Source organism: Pinus tabuliformis, chromosome 1_2 (genome assembly GCF_031772625.1).
Source record: "Pinus tabuliformis cultivar Carrire ecotype Pingquan chromosome 1_2, CPIR1, whole genome shotgun sequence".
Lineage (NCBI taxonomy): Eukaryota > Viridiplantae > Streptophyta > Pinopsida > Pinales > Pinaceae > Pinus > Pinus tabuliformis.
The window spans coordinates 1,307,351,355-1,307,364,639 of NC_142298.1; the positions used below are offsets into that span (position 1 = coordinate 1,307,351,355).

General features: G+C 38.1%; 1 protein-coding gene across 2 annotated transcripts in view; it reads left to right on the forward strand.

Annotated features, from left to right (window-relative positions):
• The first annotated feature begins 6,802 nt into the window (after nucleotides 1-6,802).
• LOC149211014 (DEAD-box ATP-dependent RNA helicase 38-like) overlaps nucleotides 6,803-13,285 on the forward strand; it is a 320,229-nt gene continuing 313,746 nt past the window's right edge. Inside the window, exons 1-2 of one of the 2 annotated variants that reach the window (XM_089396859.1) lie at nucleotides 7,160-7,289; nucleotides 7,704-8,213. Coding sequence is in view for 1 of the 2 variants with exons in the window: in XM_089396858.1 (XP_089252984.1) it covers nucleotides 7,059-7,289 (231 nt within the window). In the remaining variant the exon portion in view is untranslated. Of the gene's footprint in view, nucleotides 7,290-7,703; nucleotides 8,214-13,285 lie in introns of both variants that reach the window. The other variant, XM_089396858.1, reaches the window with a different exon arrangement.

Here is a 13,285-nt window from a genome sequence, read left to right on the forward strand (position 1 = left end):
TCCATTCCAAGGCAACGTTGGGAGGAGGTTTCAATGGATTTTATCACAGGTTTACCCAAGTCTAAGGGAAAGAGTGTCATCATGGTGATAGTTGATAGACTTACCAAGTATGCACACTTTTGTGCATTATCACATCCATTTAAAGCCAGTACAGTTTCTACTGCATTTATGGAAACAATTCAAAAGCTACATGGAAACCCAAAGATTATTGTAAGTGACAGAGATCCCATTTTCACTGGAAATTTTTGGACATAATGATTTTCTTGTCTTGGTACTCAGTTAGCTCATAGCTCATTTTATCATCCTCAATCTGATGGGCAAACTGAGATAGTAAACAAATGTTTGGAAGGATATCTTCGTTGCTTTGTATCTGATAAATAGACACAATGGGTCAAATGGTTGCCTCTGGCTGAATGGTGGTATAACACTTCCTTCCATACAACAATAAAAATGACCCCATTTATGGCACTTTATGGGTATCAACCACCATCCATCACATCATATTTAAGAGAAAATTCTAAGGTTCAGGCAGTGGAACATCACATCGAACATCAACAACAAGTCCTCCAACTCTTAAAGGATAACCTCGTGTTGGCACAGAATAGAATGAAACAACAGGCAGATCAACATCGCAGTGAAAGAAGTTTTGATGTAGGTGATTGGGTATTCCTACGGCTACAACCATATAAGCAAATGTCCCTCAAGCAAGCTAAGAAGGATAATAAATTATCACCAAAGTATTATGGTCCGTACAAGGTGTTGCAAAAGATTGGTACTATGGCATACAAATTGGAACTTCCTGCAGCTTCTCGATTGCACCCAGTTTTCCATGTTTCATGTTTAAAGAAGGTTATAGGTGACAAGCTCCCAGTTCAAACAATATTGCCAGAACTTGACGAGGAAGGAAAAATTATATTGGAACCTGAAGCAGTCATAGAAACAAGAACTCGACAGCTACGAAATCGATCAATCTCAAAGTATCTTATCAAGTGGAAGAACTTATCTGCTGAAGATTCCACATGGGAGGATGAGAATTTTATGCAAAAGTATCCAGAACTACTCAAGTGTTGAGGACAACATTTTTTTAAGGCGAGGGGCATGTTGGGTCCCTATAATACTAGTGATTACCCCATTACTATTGTAGTTATACCCCATATTTATATTGTTGTGCCCCTATTGCCCCCATATTGTTATTACTATGCCCCATAGAATCCCTCTATTGTTAATTTTGTGGCTTTATATTATATTGTTAGGTTGGCTGGATTATATTGTGACTCCTTAGGCTCCTATATATAGAAAGGAGGTTTTGTCATTTGAATCATCCAAGAATTGTTCATTTATGTAATGTAAAGGAGGTTGCCCCCTCGAAGAGGCTGAATTATAAGGCATTGATCTATCTTTTCTATCTTTTCTTGAGCTGGTTTCATAACAGTTCCTTTCAGGATGCGTACTATTATAGGCTTCTAAGAGGCACACTTCATTTTCCCCTTCGTGTGTTAGAACCTCCCCATGCATCTCTCTTGACTCGTTGCAAGGTCACACACTTGCTTCTGATAAGGATATCTTGCTTACCTCTGTGCGCTATTGTAGTCAAGGCATAGCTTTACTATCCACTGCTGGGACTCGTACTCCAAACGGTCTGAGGTCTAGTTGGGACTTCTTACTAGGGAGATCCCCTAACATGTTGGTGGGTCTAGCATCGTCAACAGAAACCTAAAGGTTAGGGTTTTACTAAAGTGAACAACCGATAGATAGTATGATAAGGGTTGATTTATTATAAATATTAATCACCCTAACAAATAAGAATCTTTACGATTCTATAAGAAAACCCTAAACATAAGAAAATAATATAAATCAAATTTCAAATTGATCATACCTTCTTATCTACTACAAATCTTGCGAATTTACATACCTTAAGTTTCTCTTTTTATAAACATTGTAGGGTTTCTTATTGAAGAACTCTCTTTGCAACAAAGCTTCTTACAAGTCTCCCTTTGAATATTCCCTTGTCCTCTAGTCACAATCCTTATTCCTTAGAATAGACCTACAAGTTTTTCTTCAAAGGAAAATACAAGAGAAAGGATAATATTTGAACAACGATAATAAAACTAAAGAAATCAAAATAATGAAGGACATAAAGAATACTTATCTTTTGTGAGAAGGTGGAAGCTTCCTCTTGCATAAGATCAATATCTCTTTATGTACCTATAACATTTGCTTGACAAGTACCATCAAACGAAATATACAAGTACGAAAGCATGAAGACAATTTCATTAATCTATGGAATCTTCATAGAGGGAGAACTCTCAGGGTTTCTATATCTAAACCCTAAGTCTTATGATGTTACCTTTTGAAACACTGACTTTATGATTTGAATGTCAAATCTAATTATACCCTTACTAGGGATTGTTATTTCTCCCTAGACTACCTACAAACCTTAAAAACCAAATGCTAGGGTTTCTATAACAGAACGAAATAGAATAGGGTTAGGGTTTTTGAATATGGATCTCTAATTAATATCCATATAGGGTTTATATATAAGACTACAAGCCCTGAACATATAACAAACCCCTAATGTATATTTGTATATAGGTCTTTAAACAAAAACTCACAAATGAACATGTTATGTTATATGTACCTTATAACAGTCTTACCTTAACCTTTCTTGAAAGTGACTGCTTCCTAAGTTATACCTCCTTCAGTGCTGCCTTCAAACAATGTCAAATAAGAGTGTTCTTCCAAGATGCTTCTTTCTGCTCTAATTTCATCCTTGATGTATTTGCTACAATCTTGACTTTGAGAAGATCTTAAAGGCTCCTTCCACATGTTGGTGCAATATGCTTTATGCTTATTCTATCATTGTTTGTTGTAGAAGCTTCTAAGATGATAAGATTACAAACTCTTCTTATTGTTGTAGCTTAGTTCTCCCTTTTGAGACAAAGATAATAGGTTTGCTCAACAATAGATTATGCACAAAGAACCTCTTTTAGTATCTTTGAGATTCATGTGGCCTTCTTTTACAAACTCGTTCCTTAAACAAAAAAAATAGTTTCTTAAACAAATCTAGTTCTCATTCAATGAATGTGGACTAGATTTTCCTTTAGGATGACATAATTCGTGAGATGGAGAGGCTGTTATAGGTCTTGTTAAAGATTGATATATAATTCTGAGTTTGACCCTTTGATTAGGGCTTAAATGAAATAGACTTCAGAGAACATCCTTCATTGGAGCTTGAAACTATACCTCTAAATATCAATCTTAGTTCTTTTCTTTGCTAGTTGTCAAGACTACTTCTTAGTCCTTTTAAACTTTGATTTGGTTACCCTAATGTTGTAGTACAAAACCTTTTGAATTTATGATATGATTTAAAGATCCTTAATTTTATGTTCAAGACTAGAGATTTCCTTTCAGGACTTTCTTCCTCATCTAGGCTTCTCAGATACCTTGAAACGATGACAAATGATGCGTAACGAGTACTTCCAAGTACCTTCACTTTCTAGCCTAGGTCTGGGCTCTAATCATAGTGTCTATGACTTATGAAGATGCCCAAAAATATGCTCTTGAGTTCGGTCTTCTAAGCTTATGAGTACAATGCTCCTTTTGTTCTTTGTTCTCTAAATAACGATCTTCTATCTGCTTTATTCCATTGACCTTAGCCCTGATACCATGTTGAGAAATCCTTAGGGCAACTTAGTAGGGTTTCTTTAATTTTATTTCTCTTTAACTTGGCAATTTCTTATGGCTTCTTGTTATTTCTTCTTTTATTATTAAGTTCTTATCATCAATACAATTTCCAAAATTATGAAGATCACAAAGATAAGAACACAAGATGTAGACACTCAGCCAGGGCAAAACCCTCTCCTAGGGGAAAATCCATTTTTTTTTTAATCTTCTTTAGAATTAAATCAAATGAGACAACCTATAACTTTTGACCAAGACATAGAATTCCTCCAATCCACCAAGTCAGCCTCCTATGTAGACAAGTCAAGCTGCAACCAAATTCTCACAAGTCAATAAGTCATCCTTCCAAAATTTGAGTCAAACAAAATCTCAGCCTTTTTTCCGTATCTGAAATCTTGTCCTATACCCTCGGCTCTGCACCTTTGTTCTTTTGCTTTAGATTTCCTTGCATGTGTGGTAGAAAACATAGAAATTTTGATCCTCTTTGGTTGATAAAATTCTCTTCCTTCTTTGCTTAACCTATCTCTTCTTTCTTTGGCCTTTGCACCCTTTTCTTGACTTCTTTTTCGCACCGCTTATTGCAGATCGAATTCTTGCTTGGATCATGTCACAATAGGTCGAATGCCCATCTTATTTATAATATATTCAAGGTGAATGAATCCCTTCATGAGGCCAAATAGACAGTTGAAGGAGACGACTTGGTGGAGGAGGGACAAGACACATTTTATGTTACAAAAATATTTTTCTTTCTTGACACAAAAAGCCCAAGAAGGGTCTAGAATATAATGACATTGACAATGACTCAAAACACAAACCCTAGAAGCACTCAATGGGTGCTTTGACCTAGAAACAAAGTAAATAGAGTATGAAACCCATGCTTATAAATATTTTTCTTTTACAATATTTTTTGTTTTGACAAATAATTACATTATGACATGAGCTAAACAATTATGAAGACCGATACTAGTTACATTTCTCAATAGTTGGATGTGCTACTACTCGAAGGAGTACCAATAGGGGTTACAAGGGAGTCTAATAAACATGGCCACCTCTTGTATTTCCCGCGAGTATGATGGGCATAATGACAAATCTTTGTAGGTTAAAGACGCCAGAACAGGTCTCTGGCCTACTTTTTTTGGCTAAAATTGGTGTTGCAGTTGGTTCAAGAAAGAGCTCTGATACCACTTGCAGTATGCTTGACCTGCAGAAAATATCAGAATTGTGAAATATGCCATAAAAACCATAGAAAATTAACACAATGCGATGATAGGAAATGGGGATATTCTATTCAAATATGTAACAATATTGTTCACTTGTCTCTTCAAAGGGATAACCTGCAGTAGATCAGAGCTCAATTATACAACACAAGACAAAGTTTCCATCGCAATCTTTGATCATACATAGTTTCATAAGATCCAAAACCCTAACTACTTGTGGTCCCTTGCATAATGCAGGTTTACCACTTTATTTATTAGCTATGACCTGTTTATTCATCATCCATAACTAAAATAACTAATCATGGTCCCTTTTTTAGAATGAGGGTCAACAACGTGCAATCATTAACGAGGGTAACCACTTACGAGCTTTATTTACTAGACTAATTAATCATGACTCTTATGGGGCTCCTTGGAACTATTACATTAATAAAGGGGTTAGGGTCAGACCCTAATAGTAGAGGGTCAAATTTAAGTGTGGAAGGTCTAATTATAGGCCTACCTTGAGAGTAGTGACCTATCCCTGTTGAGGCCAAATTTCAAGACTGAAGTTTTGGTATGAAGAAGGTCGAACTCAGGCCTATTTTGAGGGCTAAATCCTAGTGTGTTTGAAGGCAAGTTTTAGGTATATTTTGAAGATCTAACACTATCCTCTATTGAGGAGGCAGAGCTTCAGAGGTCTTGTTCTCTTGATAAGGAGGTCGAGTTCACAAATCATTTATTGAGAGAAGTTTTATTACTATGAAGGCCATGTTTAGGAAGTCGAGTGCCTATGTGAAGGACAAAGGAGCAATTTCTAGAAGGACATACTTTCTTTGACTAACATTGACTCTTGTACAAGCTTTGGTGTCGATAAATCAGGGAGTTGGTGCTAATAAACTAGGGAGTTGGTGCTTCTTTTTATTTGGTGTTGATAAACCAAAGAGTTAGTGTTTCATTTTAGTTGGTGTTGATAAACCAAGGAGTTGGTGCTTCCTTTCAGCGTGTGTTGATAAATTTGAGTGTTCTCTTTATAAATATTAAAAAAAGTATTCCATGATTTTCATGTAAAAAATCTCTATGTTATGTATATTTATGTGCTTGGATTTATACATGTGGATGCATTTACAAGTTTTTTAAGTTAAAAATCGTTAATACTGGTTCACACCCCCCCCTCAGTATTGTTGAATATTCCAACAAAAAATAGGGGGATAAAAACCAAAACGTAGCTAATCCAGGAAGTGAGTGAATTGCTAGCTAGTTCATGTAAAGTTAGTCTGATCATGAAGGTGATTTATTCCTCTCAATCTGTTTCTGAATGAATATTATATCATGGAATATTCATGGAATTAATTGCAAAAGGAAGGAGAGGTTCATGAAAAACCACATTAAAAAGGAAATTCCCAGTGTACTAATCCTCCAAGAAACTAAGTGCTCTAGCAACAAGCTCGACTCATTAGTAGAAAAGTGTTGGAAGAGTAGTAAATTAGTAGCCTTGGACACAAATGGCCATGTTGGAGGCCTAACAATACTCTAAAACCCTACAGAAATTGAGCTTACTAGCTAGATGGTAGAGCATCGAATCCTAGCAGGTGGCTTCCATCCACCAAGGTCTAGTGAAGAGGCTTGATTGTTTGTTGTATATGAGCCTCATCTTTCGCCAGAATAGGCTTCCTCATTAAATACTCTTTCTCAAGTCAAAAGATTGCAGACCAATGATATCTGCCTAATTGGAGGCAACTTCAATATAATAAAACCCTTAGAAGAAAATAAAGGGGGAATTAGGTGACTAGATACAAACTCTTACGAGTTCAAAGAAACAATATGATCCATGCTCACCATAGTTGTGGACACAGTCATGGAACCTTCACCGAGAATAATCGTTTAAGTAAATGCTTTTGCGTGATAACAAAGCATCATCTTAAATGACGTCGTTATGATAGTTCAATGGGTAAAATAGGGTTTTGGACTGGCCTCGGGGTCGCACCGCCTGCCGCCCACAACCATTAATTCGTTTTATATTCTGACTTTGTTGCACACTCCAGCTTTCACTTGCAACAACAATAATAACGCTCAGTATCAAATGAAGCTCTGAATTCGGAAAATAATACCCAAAGTATTTAAGTATTATATTTTCTGATTCGGTATTTTCGTTGGGTTTTCTTCCTCCTGTGTAAAGCTTCCATGGCAGACCATGTGGAGGGAGAAGGGACTGAGGTGACTGTGGCTGAAGAGAAGAAGCGATGGGGAGACGTAGAATTTGATGATGAGAAGAAGGGCGATAAGGTTTCCGAAGCAGTGGATATAAGTTCATTAAAGATCAGCGAGGAGGGAGCCTTGGACAGAGCTGAATCTGTTTTCAAAAGCGAAGGGCCCGTACACGCAGTCGATTCAGAAGACTCGAATATCAGAGCGGTATGGAATTCTTGTCATTTTTGATTTTAAACCCTAGAAATTGTAAAGATTATAAGTATTATACTTCTGATGGAGTCCTCTGCTGAAATTAACATCAGTGACAATTTGTCAAAGGACTGTAATTGTATACAAGTGGTATTGAGCTCTAAATTGAATGCTGTTAGCAGATGTATCTTGGCTTTGAAGGCATAAACACAACATAGGGCTTTAGGAACTTTGAATGATTTTATAATACTGCCTTGGAACTGATGTCTCTGCTTCTACTTCAAAATATCGTGATGTCTATATGAAAAGGAAGAAATCGAATTTGGGAGACAACTTTTCCCGATTTGAAAGTGTTGGGAGAACGTCAGATTAAGATTTCAAGAACTGTTGATTAATGGGATCGGAATTGATATTTCTTGACGACAGCAGCGTTGGCGAGGAATCGGTTCACTTGTGAGGAATGGAGTGTTAATCCGTCCATCAGGGTTCCATTCTTGCCATGTGTTTCAATGGGAACAGAATAGTGATTGCAGGAAATGTTAAGTAACGTGAGGGGAAATGAGATTTGTCGCCAACGTGGCATTGGTGGTGTCAGTTCAATGGTAAGGTCGACAGAATGTTAAGCCGTTCACCACTGTTCCATCCGCACTGGTGTTCCCAAGTGATGAGGGCACTGGGAATACCTGGAGATTCTGTGGACTAGATAGCACTCAGACCCTGGCACCTAAACTCTTAGGAGCACATCTCCAGGGGGCATTTTTCTCGAAGCACTTTACCCCTCCACAAAATTATGGACATCAAATAAATAACCACCACAAGCCAAGGCCTGACAGTGAAACCACGGACCATTGTACTGGACTTAGTGAGGATGCTATCACATCATCTTGGGGAATTGGACACAAAAGCTAGCCTACCGATTTGGCGAAGATTTTTGTGCAGGTAATGCCTCATAAACCAACTATGTATCATAATTGCTATGCATTTCGTATTATTCACAATACACATACCCAACATACACACACGTGATAAGAGGAAGTATTAATGTTGAATAAAATCCCATTATATGCATCTGTGAGCATAGTAATAGCTTGTAATTATGGACATCATATTGATAACAACCTCAAGCTAAAGAAGGTCCACATGACATGACATTCAAGTGTGAATTCCAATGATGTTAGTATTCAGGTGAGGGAGGATGTTATTTCAGCAACATGGGAAGTCACACACCAAAGCTAACGGTGTTAGTATTTAGGTGAGAGAGGATGGAGATTGCTCTCATATCAACCTAGGATTTTGCATCTTGTTACAACAAAATCTATCATCCCTACATGATGTAACGTTCCAGTCATCAAGGAGCTAGACTTGTTCAATCCAGGAAGGCTACCCATTTTCACCATAGTGGCTCTTCCTCTCACTTTTTGTTGTCTCTTCTCTAATTCATGGGAGCCTTCCCTAAACATAGGATTGCTAAGGATATAGAGTTGAGGTACAAGGTGACTTATTGAAGATTAAGCCCAAGCAAAATGAATGGTTGTAGTATGGATAGGTAAGTAAATGGTGTTAGAACAAAGGATGAATGTAGAAAACCCCAAGACCAAGTACTTAAGCAAACCTTGGGCAAATGGAGTCAAGGAAGTATGGATCAAAGAGGGCAAATGCATGAAAATGTAAGGCAATAAGGGCTGCTATGCATGCCACAAATCAACCTTTACTTGTTGAAATCTATCACAAAAATTTATCCTTGGAAAGGTAGGGATGCCATTCGTAAGCATTGCTATCAAGGTGAGGTCATTTTTATCGAACAACAATTAGGTTTATTGGATGCAAGGCTAACATAACTACAATAGCTATAAGAGGGATAAAAACATCACGTTACTCTATCTGAATGTCTTATAGTTCATTACAAGGCATCGATAACATGCTACAAGGGTTTCCCAAAACAAAAATCAACAGGTGAAAAACATTGGAAACATACAAGGCCTCACATAGAAAGATGCTATACCCCTTGTTAACACAAAATCTAGCAGGCCTTGAAGAGGGAACTCTTCAAGACAAAGAGCTAGACTAAGCGCTAACAATGGGACAATGGCCCACTGTCAACACAACTAATGTCCCCTGTTCTTTATGGACCTTCCCACTGTCAACACAACTAATGTCCCCTGTTCTTTATGGACCTTCACTGATGGGAGGAGCCCCAGTAGGATGATAATCATCTTTAATAGATATTCTAGAGTTTATGGTGTTAGGTGATGTGGCAGGACCTCTCAAAGGAAGCTCAAGGTGATGAAGGGCACAATTTAGTGTTAATCTAGTTGCAACAATTCCATACATTAAACATAATTTCAAGATCAAAATTTTAACAAAAGGCACTTACGAGATGACATGCAACATATCCATCCATAATCCAAGAGATAGCTCCAAAAGAAGATAAAAAATCAACTTTAAATATCCAAATGCATCGAGGATACTCCAATAGCCAATCCAAGAACAAGTACAAATTAGCCTAAGAGGCTGAAATTCTCAAGTGATGATGATGATTCATTCCAAATGAAATGATGTTCTATTTGTATGTGTCCTACTAGATCGAATTATGCCTGCAAGCCCCTCAACATTCTAAAAATGGACAAGATACATCTTTTGGTCACAAGCTGACCATGTAGCTTTACAAAATATGAATTAGCCATCCAAATGCAAGCCGAAATGATGATGTCATGCTGATGTAGGGCCTTTGGAAGGCAACGTTGAGTCCTCTTTGTGCCAAAATGTGTAAGAGGGCTCCATAAATCTCAAACAAGGGGATGGCCCCTCAATCTCCATGTAAATCATCACGTGGGCCCCAATTTGTGTTTGGGGCGCAAAAAATGGTCTCATGGGTCTCGTGGTGATAGAATAGCTTGTAAATGCTCTAGTGAGGGCTCTGATGATTGTGCTAAAGATGCCCATGGTTTGAAATGATGCTCTACACATGGGAGTCCCATGGAACGCTTCACTCGGGGGTGTCAATATGATCTTGTGGTGGACTTGTGTTAAATTTATGAGGCAACTTAGGGAAGAATTTCCCTTGATCCCCTAAAGTGAATTCAAATTGATTGGCAAAGTTTTATTTTGAAAATAATTATGAAGGTGTCTATTTGAATTTTAATTATTAAGGTCTCCCGCCTAAGATATTCAAAGTCGGCCTCAATATGTATTTGGAGGGAAAACCATTTTATTTAAATGAATTCATGTCGGCCCATCCAATAGTTGTGATCCTTCGAACTATAACAAATCACTATATATACCCCATTGGGGTGCTCAAAAGTGCGAATTTTAATCTACAATTTTCGGATGGCTACCTCAGTAAGCTCGATGACTCTGAGATATTCGTATGGATTTAGCTTTGAGGTCTTCACATGGTTTTGATCCTAGCATAAATTCGGAGGCATCTTCGCATAATCTGAGCGGTTTGGTATCTTCTCTTTGCATGGCACAATGCATTGGCTTGTGGCTTTGTCTCACTATGGTTCTCTGTCTTACATCCTTTGGCATCTCAAAGATCTTGCTCTACTGTCATACAATCACAATACAATTTGTATGTCATTACAATTGTTGGCACAATATCTCAGTGATGTAAGAATGACTTTGGCACATCCTCTTTCTCAGTGATTTTCATTAGTGAGGTATCCTAGTCCAAGTTTCATGTATGGTGGTCTTAGCATCCCAATGCAGTTGCAATTATTGCATTGTTGTTATCTCAATTCAGCTTGTGTGGCATCACTATATGTATAGCAGGTAATGACGAATATCAGACCATTATTGTTACACTCAACTCAGTGATCCTTATGGTTACATTACAGTTTGGTATTATGGTCTTGCTCAACACAGTGGTATCTATGCTTTTGCTGTAGTACTGGGTTATAATATTGTTACTGTGCATGATCTCTGCTAGCATCTTAATGACATTTTTTTCATAGTTCTGGTAGATGGCATCTCAGCACAAGTGGTATCTTATGGTTGATATTTTGTGGCATCTTCAAGAGATATGCATAGACTCTTCTCTAAGAGAAACTCTTATCATAGATGAGTCAACGTTGGTTATTATATGATGGTATCTTAGATATGTTTGGTAATACAATTGGCATCACAAGACAATGTCTCCATCAGTAACCCTAGTCATTATATATGAAGAGATGAGACAGTATGGAAATACATTGATGTCTGTGTTATGTGGCAGTCTTATTCACAAACGAAGTTGTGAACAAGACAAATTTAGACCTTGGATAACCTGATGTATTATGGCTCAGAATATTTTTGTACCTTGTACCTCTCTGTTGAACTTTCAATGCCAATTAAATAGAAGAAGAAGAATTTGGATGGGTTTTTCCCTTTGTGCGGTTTTGATGCAGGGGCATATTTAATCTCTTTTGACCAAGAGGTCGAAATCTTTTACTAAGAGGAGTTGGTTCCTCAAAGAGTGGATTGTTAGGCCATAATTTGTTTTTAATTTTCCATGTAATTCTCTATATTAGACAAACTGTTGTAGTGGTTGTAGTTTAGGTAGATTTTCTCTAAATTGGTCCTCTGATCCTATTCTCAGGGAGAGGGATCGAATGATTGTAATTTTATATATGTTTTAATTAATGAAAAAGATGCATGCGGGAGTGTGGCTTTTTTGTGTGAAATTTTTTGCGCTCGAAGAGCTTGTACATTGCAACCAGGTCTCTGTAATGTTCTGTGTCTTATGAGCAGACACTATGTGTGTTATTCCTTATTTCTGTGTTTTTATTTGTTGAAGGGTTGATCCCTTAATACTCATGCCCGGAGTTGGAGGCATTGCAAAAGGCCGGAGAAGGCTTCAATATCATTTGCATGCACTATTGAGCGGTGGAGAGGCTTCACAAAACACAAGAGGTCGAACAGTGGCGCAGAGTCACAGTTGGGCTTAATGCCGAAAGGCTAACACTTAGCCAAAATTTCAATCCACTGTAGAAGTACGTCAGTTAACGGAGGTCGGGATTGTCACTAGATGGAGTCCTTGACGGAAACTAGTCTAAGCGACGGAGAAGTAGGCACTGGGCCACGTCATCCCGGAGGAAACAACTCGAAGAACCATTTGGAACCCAGCTCTAAGCAATTAAAAAGAGGAGCGTCCGGCCAACTCATCTTTGGGCCGTGGCAAGTGGGGACCGCAGGGAGCATACGCAGGAAGAACCAATTGCCAGAACGACTAAGCGTTTAGGATGTGGGAGTAGACCCCACTTGGAGGTTCTACCTCGACGACAATTGTAATTGCGTGTTCGTAAAGCGCCAAGCTTACAAGGAGTGGGCCAGAGAGATTGAACAAAGGGGAGAAGTGGACCCCAACTGCGCATTGGGTTATATGTTCCAATAGAGAAGCGGACTGAAGATAAACCAAACCGGACTTATAATATGGAAGACAGGGGATTAGCGCCAGGCAGGAAAGGTTGGGACACGTCGGCAATTCCTTTCGAAGTCCTTTCATTGTTTATTTGGGATTTCATTCCTGAATCATACATGCATAGTGTATAGTACTGGGCTTAGCGCTCAGCTCTAAGTTGAGGGGAAGGTGCATACATGCGTAGTGTATTAGCGCTTGGCTTCGAGGGTTATGTTGTGAAGAGTTTTGATTCCGAGGGCTATAGAAACTCACTTGAACTCGGTGGTTTTGTTAATCACTTTTTCTAAAGGGAACCAACTCCAAAGGGGGGACTAAATTTAGCAAATCTAAGGGCAGATTTGCATAAGGTTTTGCCTTGGTCTCTGACCAAAATCATGGTGTCCCTTGTGCATGCTTTTCTTCTTATATTCTTTTATGTTTCGCTGTTATAATGATGTCATTGTTCTTTCTAGATAATTGCTAATGATGCTTAAATGCTATGGGGTGAATGAAATATGAAAATGATGAAATGCAATTATTTAAAGCAAAGAACAATATGGGCCCTTCAAAATTAACAACTTGGGCCCCAATTAAGTTGCCCAACCATGATGAAGCCACCTACCAATCACATATA